The sequence below is a fragment of the Polistes dominula genome, unplaced genomic scaffold (genome assembly GCF_049000335.1).
Source record: "Polistes dominula isolate Pdom_NZ unplaced genomic scaffold, Pdom_raw_medaka contig_16, whole genome shotgun sequence".
Lineage (NCBI taxonomy): Eukaryota > Metazoa > Arthropoda > Insecta > Hymenoptera > Vespidae > Polistes > Polistes dominula.
The window spans coordinates 664,552-681,081 of NW_028301040.1; the positions used below are offsets into that span (position 1 = coordinate 664,552).

Genomic DNA, 16,530 nt, shown 5'->3' on the forward strand with positions numbered 1-16,530 from the left:
AACATTGATTAGAAAGTTGTTTATATGACTTTATATATGTTGATCATGTGTGCAACGGTAATTATAATTCTAATAAAGAAAATTCAATATTATAACGTACATATTTTATTATTTTATTCATTCCAACGTAATTAATTTATTGTTCATGCGCAGTGATGACTTCGAGTGTTTAATTATGCTGTAATATAAGTAGAGTGTATTAGAGTATTAAAATAATTGTTAATTAATTGATAGAAGTATCGATTATTGATTAAAAGTACGAGATATATTATTGGAGTACCTTCCTCTTCGAAATTCACTTATAGACTGACCCAATGTTCTCTAAAACAAAACTTTGATTAGAAAGTTGTTTATATGACTTCAAATATGTTGATCATGTGTGCAACGGTAATTAAAATTTTAATAAAGAAAATTCAATATTATAACGTACATATTTTATTATATTTTTCATTCTAACGCAGTTAATTTATTGTTCATGCGCAGTGAGGACTTCGAGTGTTTAATTATTCTGTAATATAAGAAGGGTGTATTAGAATAATAAAATAATTGGTAAATAATCGATAGAAGTATTGATTATTGTTTAAAAGTACGGAATATAATTTCGGAGTACCTTCCTCTTCGAAATTCACTTATAGACTGAGCCGTTGTTCTCTAAAACAAAACATTAATTAAAAAGTTGTTTATATGACTTTATATATGTTGATCATGTGTGCAACGGTAATTATAATTCTAATAAAGAAAATTCAATATTATAACGTACATATTTTATTATTTTATTCATTCCAACGTAATTAATTTATTGTTCATGCGCAGTGATGACTTCGAGTGTTTAATTATGCTGTAATATAAGTAGAGTGTATTAGAGTATTAAAATAATTGTTAATTAATTGATAGAAGTGTCGATTATTGATTAAAAGTACGAGATATATTATTGGAGTACCTTCCTCTTCGAAATTCACTTATAGACTGACCCAATGTTCTCTAAAACAAAACTTTGATTAGAAAGTTGTTTATGATTTTTCTTATGTTGATTATTTCTGCAACGGTAATTAAAATTCAAATAAAGAAAATTCAATATTATAACGTTCAAATTTTCTTATTTTATTCATTCCAACGTCATTAATTTATTGTTCATGCGCAGTGATGACTATGAAACTAAAAATTATTTATAATATGAGTAGAGTGTATAAGAATATTAAAATAATTGTTAATTAATCGATAGAAGTATCGATTATTGTTTAAAAGTACGGAATATATTTTCGGAGTACCTTCCTCTTCGAAATGCACTAATAGACTGCGCTGTTGTTCTTTAAAACAAAACATTGATTAGAAAGTTGTTTATATGACTTTATATATGTTGATCATGTGTGCAACGGTAATTATAATTCTAATAAAGAAAATTCAATATTATAACGTACAGATTTTATTATTTTATTTATTCTATAGTAAGTATTTTATTGTTCATGCGCAGTGATGACTTCGAGTGTTAAATTATGCTGTAATATAGGTAGAGTGTATTAGAATAATCAAATAATTGTTAATTAATCGATAGAAGTATCGATTATTGTTTAAAAGTACGGAATATATTTTTGGAGTACCTTCCTCTTCGAAATTCACTTATAGACTGACCCAATGTTCTCTAAAACAAAACATTGATTAGAAAGTTGTTTATGATTTTTCTTATGTTGATTATTTCTGCAACGGTAATTAAAATTCTAATAAAGAAAATTCAATATTATAACGTACATATTTTATTATATTTTTCATTCTAACGTAGTTAATTTATTGTTCATGCGCAGTGAGGACTTCGAGTGTTTAATTATTCTGTAATATAAGAAGGGTGTATTAGAATAATAAAATAATTGTTAATTAATCGATAGAAGTATCGATTATTGTTTAAAAGTACGGAATATATTTTCGGAGTACCTTCCTCTTCGAAATGCACTAATAGACTGAGCTGTTGTTCTTTAAAACAAAACATTGATTAGAAAGTTGTTTATATGACTTTATATATGTTGATCATGTGTGCAACGGTAATTATAATTCTAATAAAGAAAATTCAATATTATAACGTACAGATTTTATTATTTTATTTATTTTATAGTAAGTATTTTATTGTTCATGCGCAGTGATGACTTCGAGTGTTAAATTATGCTGTAATATAGGTAGAGTGTATTAGAATAATCAAATAATTGTTAATTAATCGATAGAAGTATCGATTATTGTTTAAAAGTACGGAATATATTTTTGGAGTACCTTCCTCTTCGAAATTCACTTATAGACTGACCCAATGTTCTCTAAAACAAAACATTGATTAGAAAGTTGTTTATGATTTTTCTTATGCTGATTATTTCTGCAACGGTAATTAAAATTCTAATGAAGAAAATTCAAGATTATAACGTTCGAATTTTAACATTCTTTTCATTCTAATGTAATTAATTTATTGTTCATGCGCAGTGATGACTATGAAACTAAAAATTATTTATAATATGAGTAGAGTGTATAAGAATATTAAAATAATTGTTAATTAATCGATAGAAGTATCGATTATCGTTTAAAAGTACGGAATATATTTTCGGAGTACCTTCCTCTTCGAAATTTACTTTTGGACTGACCCATTGTTCTCTAAAACAAAACTTTGATTAGAAAGTTGTTTATGATTTTTCTTATGTTGATTATTTCTGCAACGGTAATTAAAATTCAAATAAAGAAAATTCAAGATTATAACGTTCAGATTTTAACAATCTTTTTATTCTAATGCAATTATTTTATTGTTCATACGCAGTGATGTATTGTATGGTAATATTTTCGTTTAAAAAATTATCGGTTTGAAATTATTTAATATTTAAAGTATGTTAATAGTTGTGTAGTGTGTATGTAAATATTAAATCCAGTAAAACAATCTGAAATATAAAAAGAGCGTATTAGAATACTAAAATAATTGTTAAATAATCGAAAAGAATGCGTATTGTATCTTAGAAACACTGTGTATATGTCAGCTGCACCGTCTTCCTCGAAATTTCCTTTCAGACTGAGTTTTTGTCTTCTGTGAAAATATATATGAAAATACATATATTTAATGATGTTTATATGACTTTTTTGAATGTTGAACACGCGTGCAACGGTAATAATATTTCTAATAATGAAAATTGAAGATTATAACGTTCAGATTTAAGCACTTGTTTTTATTCTAAAGTAATTATTTTATCGTTCATGCGCATTAATGATTCGTGAACAAAAATTTCCTGTAAAATAAGTAAAGTGTATTAGAAAATATGGAATTTAGCACGTCAGTAATTAATCGATAATGTGCAGATTATTCCCGCGAAATTTTTATTTATCGATATAATTTATGGTGGCATGCCTGAGAGAAAGATATCAATTGTTTTATGCATGCTTATATAGACGGACGATTCTCTTTTGTACGGTTGTGTTCTTCTGTACGATGCGATAAAATTTTTACAGTGTTTAAAACATTAGCTTTATTTTTATTCATTATTGTTAAAATATTTTTTATAATTAAATTCTATTATGTGGAGTTTAACGTGGTTGGGGTAGGAGAAAAACGAGTTACGTACGTGTGGTGGTTAAGCTTGTATGCGTGATGAATCTTATGATTGGTCATTTCAAGTCCGAAATAACAAATCCGCTAACTAGCCAATGAAACGACAGCAATCTTTCAGCAACGTACCGCGTAGGGGAAGTGACCACCATTTTGAATTTGTCATTTATAGTAGTTGCAGCAGATTTGGTCGTCCGTTGATATCAGGTAATTAAAAGATTTTTTTTAACGTTTAAACCTTCAAATTATATATGAAACGATAACTAAAAGCAAGATTTTTATATGTGAGTGTTTTCAAAACTGAAAAATACAAATTTCGAAAGATATCCGTGAAAATATAATCGTCGACATTTTTCGGCTTCCCGCCATATCTCATCAAGGCCAACTTATAATATTTCGTCTAATTTTCATCTTTTTCTGATGGTATCAATACTTTGTATCATCTCTAATGATATTGTAATTAATTATTTTTCATAATTATGTTTTCAAAAATCATATATCTTATTAAATTTGATTTCTGTCACATACACATACATATAGGCATATATACATAAGTATAGGTAACTCGTATACGTACACTCATATATTTGATTTTCTTTATATTGTATTAATGTAATTTTATTTCTTACTTACTTTAGTTTTCCGAGCGTTGGGAGAATCCAATATGAATACATATACTCAATCTAAGAAGTGTGCTTCATTTTACATCGGGATAATGACTAAACTATCGAGGTATGTCTATCTCTTTATTTTAAAGCAAAAGAAAGAAAATGAATGCAAACATTCGACTTTTAGGTAGTCAAATGTATTCATAAATTTCTAGGAAATTCTCGAGATGAAAATAAAAAAGAAACAGTTAAAAACAAAAGAAAACAACAGAGTACCGAGCACTGAGCATCGAATACCCGAGTACTCCCGAGCACCCGAGTACCCCCGAGCACCCCCGAGCACCGAGTACCCGAGTACCGAGCACCGAGAGTTCGGCACTACCAAGGTTAAACGTAGTAATGTATCTCTTTCCCTTTTCGTCTTTCGACGCGTTAAGATCGTCAAAAGTAACTACACACATAGTAAATTATTGAATAATTTGATTTCTAACCTTATCGTGTAAATTTTAATACTTTAAAAAGATTTGCATTAGATTGAATGGTATAAAAAACGATTTACTTTTTAGGTTACACTTTATTGAATTATATTTAACATTGATTCTTTATGATATAGTATCTTATAACGTGTGTTCTGCCTTCAGAAATGATTTACAGGAAATATTGTAATATAATCTTTAGTATGTTTCAGCTTTTTAGACTTTTTATTTCATTTTATTTTATACATCGTCATCCTAAGGGTAGGATACCCATCCTGCAGTCATCAACGAAGACTAAAAGTAAGTATGTTTTACTATCAAGCATTTCTATGATAATTTCAATAGGTTTTTATTACGACAATGACATTAATTGTTCTTTTTCTTTTTCTGTTTCAGAACATTGCAATCGTGCGCGTAGGCAATGAAATACTCGTGTGTTGCATCGTGTTAAAATAAAATATAAAAAAGTCGACAAGTAAATTCAGTGTTGATCGTCGCATGTTAAAGTTTCGTTTGCTCGGTTAAGAAACTCGCAAGTTTCTTTTATGTGGTTTAAACGTGTGCTATCGTCATCCTAAGGGTAGGAGACCCATCGTGCAATCATCGTGCATTCATCAAAGTGAGTATATTTTTGTATTAAATAATTCCACAAGAATTTTAATGGTTTTCTGTAATAGTAATGATATTAATAGTATTGTTTTTTATTTCTATTTCAGATTTCAATCGTGCGTGAAACAATTGCATTATTACAGGTTGGTGTTTTAGACCGAATGGCCCATGTGAAGTGACCGGGAGTGAAATTTTTGTTCTTGCATTTGACTGCGTGCAATGCAGTGTTTGAATTAGTTGTAGAATCAGTGATCGGGCGTGTAATAAGTTAAAATCAAACGCGAATTATAGAGTCAGTGTTGTTCGTCGTATAATAAAATTTCGGTTTCGCGATAAGAAACTCATCTATAGTTTCTTATTTTCGTTTATACCGCGTTTTTAAATTCACGCGAGGTGCATCACCATGGTGCAATAGAGCTGCATCTCATTGGAATGCATTGTAAGTATTCATTTTTATTTACATTTTATTCAATTTTATTTTATATGGTTTTTGATAATATTCTAGGTAACTTATCGTTTTGTTCTATTTTATTTTATAGATATAACCATGGATTCTCTTCCTTTCAAAGATGTTGGATGAATTCTTCGATGGATCTTCGATGGATCTTCGATGGATCTTCTTCAATGGCAAATCGAGTATCGTCTTCCATGGTCAGACTACAATACTTGCTGCGAAGTAGGAGTGTTTTGGAGCCATCGCAGAACTTCTTAAACCGTGAGTTTTTATTTAAAGTCCCTCCAGTGCTCAATCATGCCGAGGATGAAAGGTCCAAATCGGCACGAGTTACTGGTTGTAATTATTTAAATAAATTATTGACGAGCACATGAGTAATTCTTTTTTAGGAGTTACTCATGAAAATTGTATATTTTATTGTATGTTTTATTATTAGTTCAGGATAGGTTTTCTTGTCTCATCGGTTAAATTCATTTAATTCATAATGCAATTAATAAATGCACTCTCTTTTTTATAACGTTTATAAAAGCATGTAATAAATGTCTTACATGCATTGCTTCGTACATAGTTTATCTAATCGAAATTAATTTTGATATTTTAAATAAATGAGCAAGAAGACAAACTTATTCGCGACGGATAGACTTTGGCAGTTAAGTGGCGGCTCAAAGCCCAGTTCTTTAATTAGAACAGTCATTTAATGAAAAAGTCGTCCGAGGTTTGCAAAAAATATCCATCATTATTGTAGAGTCTTTTAATACATCCTTACCTCGAAGCTATAATTGTTTCATATGGGGTAACTTTTTTTTTTCATTCGCTTGTTTAAGTCATTATTCACCAAATGACTTGTAGAGTCCTTAGCCCGTTTAGATGAATTTTTATTAAAATCTTTTGATATATTTATATATGTGTTAATCATATTTTTTAGATCAGGATTTTCAGCTTCTAATATACTAATCCCCCGTTTCTCCCCCCATACTTTCTGCGTTCTCATCTATGCGTGTGCCCAGGTGTTACACGTATGGGTGAGAAACAGTTAGCGTGGGTTTAGTTTTAGTTTTTTCCCCTATTGGCGGCTGTTATTGTGCTAGTGATTGCACGATGTACTTTACACCTGTGTGTGCGTATTAGGTAATGTGTATTGTACATCGTTACGCGATATTTTTTTATTCATTTAATACATCATTAAATACTTAAAGCATTACTTCTACATATCTATCTTCATTCTTATATTTATATTAAATATTTCTAATCTTTTTGATAATCGTTTGCATAGTAGAGTTACTGCATTTATTTGTGGAAACTTTGATATACTTGTATATTACTAGTATTCATACATATATACTAGTGTATACTTGTATTTTTGCTTTAGTTTTGTATGCAATAATCATTAGCCTTGGCAGTCGATTTCAGCAAAACGTACGTATACCCATTAGCATATAAGTTTAGAAAACGTGGTTGAACTAGGGTGTCGGAGGTGCCCCGGGGCATGCTCTCTAGTTTAGGCTTTTGCACCCTGGTGGTATGTGAGAGAACCGTGGAGTGAGTGGGTGGGTATGTATGGTTTTTCTTAAAATGGGTAAAAATATGGATAATAGGCAGGCAGGTAGTATACTTCTCTGAATGAATGTGAAAACTTTAATTTTAAGTAGGTAGGATCCAGGAAAGGCATTAGACTTCTTACTTCCACTCCGGAGTGGAAATTTCGCTTCCTGGTTTATACAGAATTGTTACAAAATTTGATCATCTCATTCTATATTATGTTTGATTTGTTAATTTATTTTGTAACTATTCTGTGATCTTTATTATGTATCATGATTCAAAGGTATTTGCAACCATTTGAAAGATTCATTTCTACTTCGATTTTATCTCGAACGAGATAGAGTCGAATCAAATTCGCAAATTCTTTGATGCATTTGATACTTAGTTTTAAGTATTTCAGGATTAGCACTACGCACTATCGCGATTTCCTCTTACACCTAGAAATATTTGATATAATTAAATATAACGAATTAATGAAATGAAAGTATTGCAAGAAAATGCATTACATTTATTGCACTATTTATTTCAATTCGGTTTTATTACTCGACGTTAAAAGTGCGAAGTGTTATTAGGTCATCGAGGGAAATTATTATCTGCTTGGACATTCGATTAAATGTTCTCGTGTATGGTCAATGAGCTCTAAGCTCATTGATGGTCCACGAGTTAGAAAAGTGAACGGGAAATGTTAATTACTTTTGTAATAATTTAGAATTAGAATCATAAGAAAATACGAGCTTATTTGCAAAATTAATATGAAAGATCTTATCTTGTTCACACATAGAAAATGTCCAAATGCAGTTTTCATGGAATGAAGAAAGAAGAGGCTTAATGCCGAAGAGGCCCCCACTTAATTGTGGCTCAAGAGGGCAACTACAGGCTATTGAGTTATTTTCAAAGGTTCAACAGCAAGTTGAAACCTTTAGAGAATGACTCTCTAGTCATATTTTATATTCTATTGTATTTTTCTTTTGCTCGTCATTAATTTATAATTGTAATTGGAGATGATGGACCATTCCATCTCCTTGGGGCACCAAATTTGTGCCTATATCGTTAAAAAGATGCACATTTGTTTAGTTAGTTCGAGTCAAAAAATTTACATTTCCTTATTGTTTTTGTCTTTAAGATTTTTTTTTATTAAATATTTATTAAATATTTTGTTAAATTTGTAATTGTTGTTCTTTTCTATACAGTACAGTTTAAATTTTTTTCATAATAATTAATAGTTATTATTTTGTTTTTTTTTTGTAATTTAATATTTGTAGTTTTACTTTTTGTATTATATCTTCTGTAAATGTAAAATCACGCGTTTAAACTTAATTTTATTGCAACGTTAAATAGAGATTTTTTTTTTTTTAAATAAATAGAGAATTTAATTTGAAAAGTGCATCTGCGTATTTGACGATTTATATGTCAGGCTATTATATCTCACTTGATTATATGATTAATATAATTTTCTTTCTGTTACAGGTGATCATCGTTGGATTTAACAACAAACCTTTTAGATTTTCTTCTATTTGAATCCCTTAAATGACTACTTTTTTAAATATATTTATATATATAAATGCATTTCTGAAGGCACACACATTTTCATAAATTAAAAATTAAATGTAATTATTCTATAACAAAAATCAATTTATATTCCAAAGATAAAAATAATAATTGTTTCATCTGGAATTTTTGTTTCTTATAAGATATATATATCTTATAGAAGTTATATAATTATTAGAAAAACGTATTACGTCTGCTAGTTTTTTCAGTGTGTGAAATTTGTTTGCTTCAATTGACTGCGTGCAAAGCTGCCTTTGCAAGTAGTTGTAGTGTCAGTGATTTGGTGTATAATATAAATTAAAATCACACATATACGCAAATTAGAATCAGTGTTGTTCGCCGTATAATAAAATTTCGGTTTCACGATAAGAAACTTATCTATGGTTTCTTATATTCGTTTATATCGCGTTATTAGATTCACTAGAAATGTATCAGCATGGTGCCATTGAGCTTCATCCCCGTTGGAATAAATTCATTGTTAGTATCAATTTTTATTTACAGTTTATTTTATATAATTTTGAATCATATTGTAAATAACTTATTATCAAATAATGTATCAAAGATTAGAAAGATATTTATTAATACAATATTTAAAATAATAAAAATATATATTTCTGGTCAACAGTTTCCATTATTGCTGCATGGATCTATTTTACGATCTATGTTTTGTAGGCACACAGTGAAGTAATTACATTTTTCATATATTATTTTTGTTTTACTCAATAATTTTGTCAGCGAACGATAAGGAAACAATACATGGTTAAAGGAATATTTATAAATAAGTATAAATAAATATATAAATATATATATATGTATGTTTGGTCTTCTTCATTTTACTGCATATTATTAATGGAAATGATTTTTTCTAACAAATATTATATTATGTTTCTTCAGTACTTTCTTCTGTATTTAAAGTATTCTCAGTTGATATTGGGACTTTCTTCAAATCTAACAAGCCATTATCTTGATGTGGTGGATTGTATATTGAAATATTAACTTCTTCGCGTCTGATAAAAAATCGACAAAAATTAAAGAACAATCTTTAGAGAATTATATTTTTATATATATATATAAATTAATGATAATTATACTTATATTATACCTTTCTGGATTTTCATCGGTGGTGTTATCAGTATCCGTTAAAACTCCAATTTCGTATACTACTGCTCTTATAATGTATCTAAAATATTAATATTACATATTATCTCATTATTATTAATAAATATTAATAATTAATATAATATTATTTCTCATTATAATAATTCTTATAGAATTTTTCAAACGTTTACTTACAAGTCATCATTCGTCGTATTTTCTGCCAATTCAGTTAAATTGTCTGTTGTATAATTTGGATAATCTTGCGTAGGTGTAGGTATAGTAATTATTTCAGTCGACAAACACAGAATAATGATTAATATAGAAAACAATCGGATTGTAGCCACTAAGGGCTCACCATATTTTTCACTGGAGTATAACATTTTGACTAAATGATTATTCGTTCTGCTGACACACATTTATATGCTCAAAGATTCATCATTAACACCATCCCCACTTCTATCTATTTGAGAATTATTTTCAAGTTATATGCTTCCTGTATTTGAAAGTGGAAAATTTTCATCTACAGAACTAAATACTTGCTAATGAAAGAGACAATTAGAATATGTGTTGTAGCAATGTGGAATTTTTTTTTTTGCCAAGTTCCAAGAATTGACAGTACTGATGATAATGTATGACATGGAAAAATATAATCTTTTAAACATATGTTTTTAAATTTTTATTTGTAAATAATAAATAATTGTAAATGATAAATAAATTGTTTGTTTTTGTATCTAATTAACGTAACGTAAAAAGAAATATTCTAATATTAGATAATTAAAAATGATTTGATTTAATATATTTCATCTTAATAACATTATATATAAATTATATATATATTACGAGTATTAAAATATGTTTGAAAGATTATATCACATGTGTTGACGTATTTCAGTCTCAACCTTAGATATTACGCTTATTTAATTAACATTACTTTGTAAATTTCACCATATGGTTGCGTCGACATATGGATAGGTTTTGTATTCTTTAAATAAATCGTGTAAAATAATAGATATAAATATCTCGATAAATAAATTTAACTCGTGATAAAATAATAAAATATACGTGAGTGGATTTATAAGTTGTCAAGCCTAACATAGAAATATTATTTTCTCGAATAAATTCATTTTTATTTGAAAAATTGTTCTTCTTTGTTTGAGGACATAAAAACATTTCTCAATCGATCGTCACATGAGAATAAATAATTCTTCGATAATAAAGTAATGTTAAATATGCATTGTGTTACATGCAAGAAAAACACACAGCTAACGTATAGAATGATTTCTAACAAGTTTCTTAATTCGTATTCTTTTCACGTCGTATTCATAAACTATGTTTATAATGTTTTAAGTATTACGTATTAAATTCTCAATTTGTGCGTTTCATCGTGTGCATAAATGACCTTCGTTAAATGCAGCCCAGACACAAAAATCAATTTTTTTTTTTTTATTGTCAATAAAATGTCAATAAAGTTTCTTTTCTTTTGGAATTAGTAATTGAATCCTGGATCATCGTACGCAGTCATTTTTATGCAATGAGATTCTGATTATCGATATTATTTGCATATAACAAAATTATAATAAACGGTATTGTCCAACTGATCAGTGACATTCTCTCTCATTTTATTTATATTTTAATTAATTCTAATAATAATTTTTATCGGTAATATAGTACTGTGGTGATCGGTTAATTATCGAACGTCGATAGCATAGAGTGCGATAGAAAAATGATAAAAAAATGTAATGTTTGATAAATTTAGAAAAAGTAAATAGTATAAAATATCAGTAGATGTAGAAATCAGTCATTTGATTTGATTGATCTTTAATACCTAAGTGATTATTTCTTTGAATAGTTATTTCTCGTGAAAAAAAAAAAAAAAAGAAAACAAATAATACGTAAAGAAGTAAAGAAACAACTAATACATTTATACTTGAATTTTTTTTATAAATATAGTGAAATAACTTGTATAGGATGAACATTCCTATGGGAAAATGTTAGAATTCTTTCTCAATTCTCTTCAACTATCTCACGTTTCAATAACTATTTCCGGTATGTTGAAATTAGAAGTACATTCGTCGTACTGTGCATTAAGTGCAAATAGAAAACGCTAGATCTCGCATTATCGTTTAGTTAAAAATGATCCTTCGAGATCGATAGTTTTGAAAGATCTATTATAATTTGTTATTAGAAAACATTCTTTTTCAATGGAGTGAATTAGATCATTCATGTGAAATAAAATGGAAATATAATAATTAATTAAAATTAATTCGTTTCAATTAATTTTATATATCGTTTTAACCAACATAGATAAAGTCCAGTGATTTTCATAGCATTGGGCGTAATTCGAAGACGCGTTTCGAATAAATTACGATTTCTAAGAAGTAGATAGCCTCGAGAAATTGTTAGCGCTTACGTTAAAAGTTTCACGGACGCGTCGTCGTAGTTGTTAAATGTTACTCATAGTATATCTTTACGTATAAGATATTACCTTTACTTATTTCAAATATCATCCGATAATGAAGCTTTTTTTATTTATCATTTAACGCGTCAAATCAATATTATTATATCGTAGACGATCAACGTGAAATTTTATTTTCCCGGAATACGATGATTATTGTTGCATCCTCGAAATACCGACAGAGGGAATCTTATTTCAAATCATACGTACGTACTACTCTATGCACGAACATATTGTCATAATAAGAATAACAGTAGGACGTCAAGGTTATGTTATGCTTCATCACTTTTTTTAAATTCTTTTTTTAATTTTATTTTATTTTATTTTCTTCTTTTTAAAGTGAATGTTTAGGCATCTGATATTGTGTTGCATTTATTGTCATGTATGTGTATTGTTTATATTGATTGTATTTCTTTTTATAAATTCAACTAAAGTATTTCATTTGATCATTTATTATATTCCGTTGAGTTATGGTTAAAATAAGCTTTAGAATTTTATCTGTGTTTAAGGAAAACAAAAAAAAGAAATGGCCTTGGTTAATTGTATATTTCATCTGTGTTTACATTCAATATGAATAATCAATGGGAGAACGTGTCAACGTCAGTTAATACTATTTTTACACTTTACAACTACGTGTTTTTTTTTTGTTTCTTTCTTCTTTTATTAAGTCAAATCTTTTCTTTCAAATGGTTATTTCAAAAATGTAATTTTCTTTGTATTTATGATGTGTGTCAATTGTTATCTATTGTCATTTATTTTGAATTAACGAAATATCTATTTTTATTCATTATTAATCATGCTTTGATTTGCTTTTGAGTGTGTGAATAATGCAAAAGGTAGATACTAAAGTTTATCATTTTTTCAGGTATTGAAAATGAAAAGTGGATGAAACATTTAAAATATATTTTGTCTTTTCTTTTTTTTCACATATTTATATATTGAATATAAAATATAGCAAAAGAGTGAACAAAATAAATAAATCATGGATAAGGTACAAAGTGCTACTTATATTGGGGTAGATTCCCATTTATTAGATTATTGGGAAGAATATCAGAAAATGATTGAGGAAACTAAAATGTTAGATGATTATCTTGATGAAGAATGTCCACGAACTTATGATGGTATGTTATATTTACATACATTTGATATATTGTCAGAGTTAATATAGTATATTATTCAATAAAGATCTTGTTTTTAATGTATTGTACATCTTAAGATGGTGAAGAAGAAGCAGAATGGCTTCGAGCTGCAGGATTAGGAGAATTAACAGAAGCATGGAAAGCAGGTAGAGAAGTTCAACCAGAAGAATTAGGAGCTGCTTTACGTCCTCTTTCAAGAGCTCAAGCAGAAGCTGTAAAAAGAAGAGTTAAATCTCTCAATCATACTGTTAAACAACGTTTCAATCAAAGACAACGTGTAAGGAAACCAGATATTAGGGATGTGTTCAAAGATGTAGAGGTTAGAAAAGTTCTTTTTATATTTATTTAAAGATTCTAAATAATTGTCATATTTAGATCATCATACAAGAATATGTGTTTGAATAGATTTCCAGTACAGGTACAAGATCAAGAAGTGCTACACCTGATTCGTTAGATTCTATTCTGGGTGAAACTCCAGAAAGTGCTTCACCTCCTTCACAACCATCGATAACTGTAATTGATCATCAAACAAGGTTAATTATTGTTAATCTAATACCATGATAAATAGTGAATATTAAATGTAATATAAGTTATGGGTATTTTTAGTGGTAACATTCCCAGTTTTGTATCAATATTTCATCGTTCTTCAAATGAAGGAAAGGAGACTGTTAGAAGAACACCAAGTGCACCATCAACGAATGCAAATGCTGTGACAAATGCTTCTGTTCATGTTCAAGAAATCTTCAGACGTACTGGTCACTCTTCTAAAGGAGATGTTGCTAATGATTCTGGTATATTAAAATTGATTTTTCTTCAACAGCTTTGTTGTTTGCTGCATGAATTGTGGTCAATTCAATTAAAACACTGCATGTACTTGCAGAAGGTATTCAACTGACTGGCTATCACAGATTAGGAACAATACATCTTTCTAGACCACCTATTCAGAAACGTAGTGGTAGCGATCCTAGTGAAGTAGCAAATACAGAAAATTTAGATATTGAAAATATCGGAAAATTAACAGTTTCTAAAGATTCGACATTGCGGTAATTTTCTTTAATATACAGAGCTTTAAATGTGCAGTCATATAGTTTTTTTTTTCTGCATGCATTATTTTATCTTTGCATTTATGTTTTTTTTCTTCTTTAGAAGAGCTTCAGGCAGCCATGCAACTGTTTCTAGGAGTCATAGTAGTTTATATGGTTTATCACCTTCTAAAGATGAGAATTTATTATCTCATCCATTGAACCGTACTTCATCACATGGTCATTTGAGTTTTGAACAAATGTGCAGGACAAATGAAAACAAGTCACAAGTATGGGTGACAGAAAATCTTCCAATTGATGATGGTTTTCCTCGACAACGTATAGAATCGTTATCTCAACGTGATTTTACACGATTGCAACCACTCTTGTGGCTTGAACTCACCGCAGTTTTTGATAAATATAATGTACCTCTTAAAAAGCGTAAACCAAACAAACGTAGGAGAAAAGGTTTGCATTGTTTTATTGACATTTTAATTTATAGAATAATATTATATTACTCCAAATCTATATCTTGTAGAAATCATTCACATATTTTGTATATATCATCATATTTCAGCTGGTAATTTATTTGGTGTATCGTTGTCAACTTTATTACTCAGGGATAGCCAGATAACAAACGAAGAAAGTAACATTCCTTTAGTATTTCAAAAAGTACTCAACGAATTGTCCAAGCGTGGAGTTAAGGAAGAAGGCATTCTTAGAGTTGGTGGTCATAAACAGAAGGTATCAATATTAATAAATAAAACATTGTTTTTATTTGTATTAATGCTTTTATAATTTCGTTGCTTTTAGGTTGAGCTAATATGTACAGAATTAGAAACAGATTTTTATAGCAAGCCAAAGGAAATCGATAAGTTATTTAAACGTATACCATGTCATGATTTGTCAGCTATTCTTAAAAAATTATTACGTGACTTACCTCAACCACTTCTTACAGTGGAACTTATGGATGCTTTTTACCAAATTCATGGTAAAATAATTTGATAATAATATATATCAATGATATTACGATATTACAATAACATTTAATAATACTACTACAAAAATTTTCATTTCCTTTCTTCTTTTTTTTTAGAAATAAAAAATCCTAGCGATTTATCATATTCATTAAACTTATTGGTGCTACTTCTACCAACGGAGCATAAATGCACATTAAAAGCATTGTTAACCTTTTTGAAATTGGTTATAGATAATCAGAATTCGAATAAGATGTCAATACATAACGTGGCAATGATAGTAGCACCATCACTATTTCCACCACGTTACGTGCATCCTAGTGATCGTTCTGATTTAAATGCTCAAGTTAATATGGCTGCCATATGTTGTAGGGTTACAGAATCATTACTTAATTATTCGGACAAATTATGGTATGTACCAACTGCTCTACTAAGTCAGATGCGCAGACAGTCCGAAGAAGAAAAATATCGCAAATACAAAAAGAAGTATTATTAAGGACAATGATTGGCAGACTGAGTATCATACTGTTGTGTATCAATTTGTAGAAGAAGTATAGGGAAGTATAATACCTTTGGTGCCTCTTAATTTTTCTAATAGGATTTTTAGATTACATTTGTATTTTTTGATAGACTAAGCTGTAGTGAAATACCATTTGAAAGAGAGGGTGCTTTGATGAAATCCTTTTTGTCAAAAGGTTTTTTTTTTTTGATATACCTCATATTTTTGATGATCATTCCTGCATTAGTCTGACGTATTTAATTTATTCAATGTTCGTTTGAGATGATCAAGTGCAGTAATTCATATATGTACTTTACATATTTATTCGTGCAATAGTTCGTTCAGAGAGAGTGTGTGAAAGAAATAATGTCAATTTTATTCTCTTGGTTTTTTGTGAGAAATGTCTTTTGTTTTTTTTTCTTCAAAATCTGTCTTGTAGTAGTCTTTAATATAGTGGTTAAAAAAAAAAAAAAACTTTCTATTATATTGTTTGTTACAATAGATTAGATCTAACGTTATATTGTATATGTGACCGTAATTATGT

At 28.5% G+C, this 16,530-nt stretch overlaps 2 protein-coding genes across 6 annotated transcripts; one reads left to right on the forward strand and one right to left on the reverse strand.

Annotated features, from left to right (window-relative positions):
* Positions 1-9,352: 9,352 nt before the first annotated feature.
* Positions 9,353-10,308, reverse strand: LOC107067216 (uncharacterized). Its single transcript, XM_015322526.2, has 3 exons — positions 10,090-10,308; positions 9,899-9,976; positions 9,353-9,803 (listed from the first exon to the last, which is right to left on the reverse strand). Exons 1-3 carry the CDS (start codon positions 10,272-10,274, stop codon positions 9,677-9,679), a joined length of 390 nt encoding a protein of 129 aa, XP_015178012.2. The 5' UTR covers positions 10,275-10,308; the 3' UTR covers positions 9,353-9,676.
* Positions 10,309-12,045: 1,737 nt separating this feature from the next.
* Positions 12,046-16,405, forward strand: conu (Rho GTPase-activating protein conundrum). 5 transcript variants are annotated; one of them, XM_089174572.1, is made up of 10 exons: positions 12,046-12,555; positions 13,215-13,470; positions 13,566-13,807; positions 13,894-14,021; positions 14,095-14,279; positions 14,369-14,531; positions 14,635-14,978; positions 15,088-15,254; positions 15,324-15,501; positions 15,607-16,405. In XM_089174572.1, exons 2-10 carry the CDS (start codon positions 13,332-13,334, stop codon positions 15,981-15,983), a joined length of 1,923 nt encoding a protein of 640 aa, XP_089030698.1. In that variant the 5' UTR covers positions 12,046-12,555; positions 13,215-13,331; the 3' UTR covers positions 15,984-16,405. The 5 variants fall into 5 exon arrangements, with proteins under 5 accessions (XP_089030698.1, XP_089030699.1, XP_089030700.1 ...); XM_089174573.1 differs by lacking the exon at positions 12,046-12,555 and adding an exon at positions 12,563-12,615; XM_089174570.1 differs by lacking the exon at positions 12,046-12,555 and adding an exon at positions 12,575-12,948.
* The last annotated feature ends 125 nt before the right edge of the window (positions 16,406-16,530 follow it).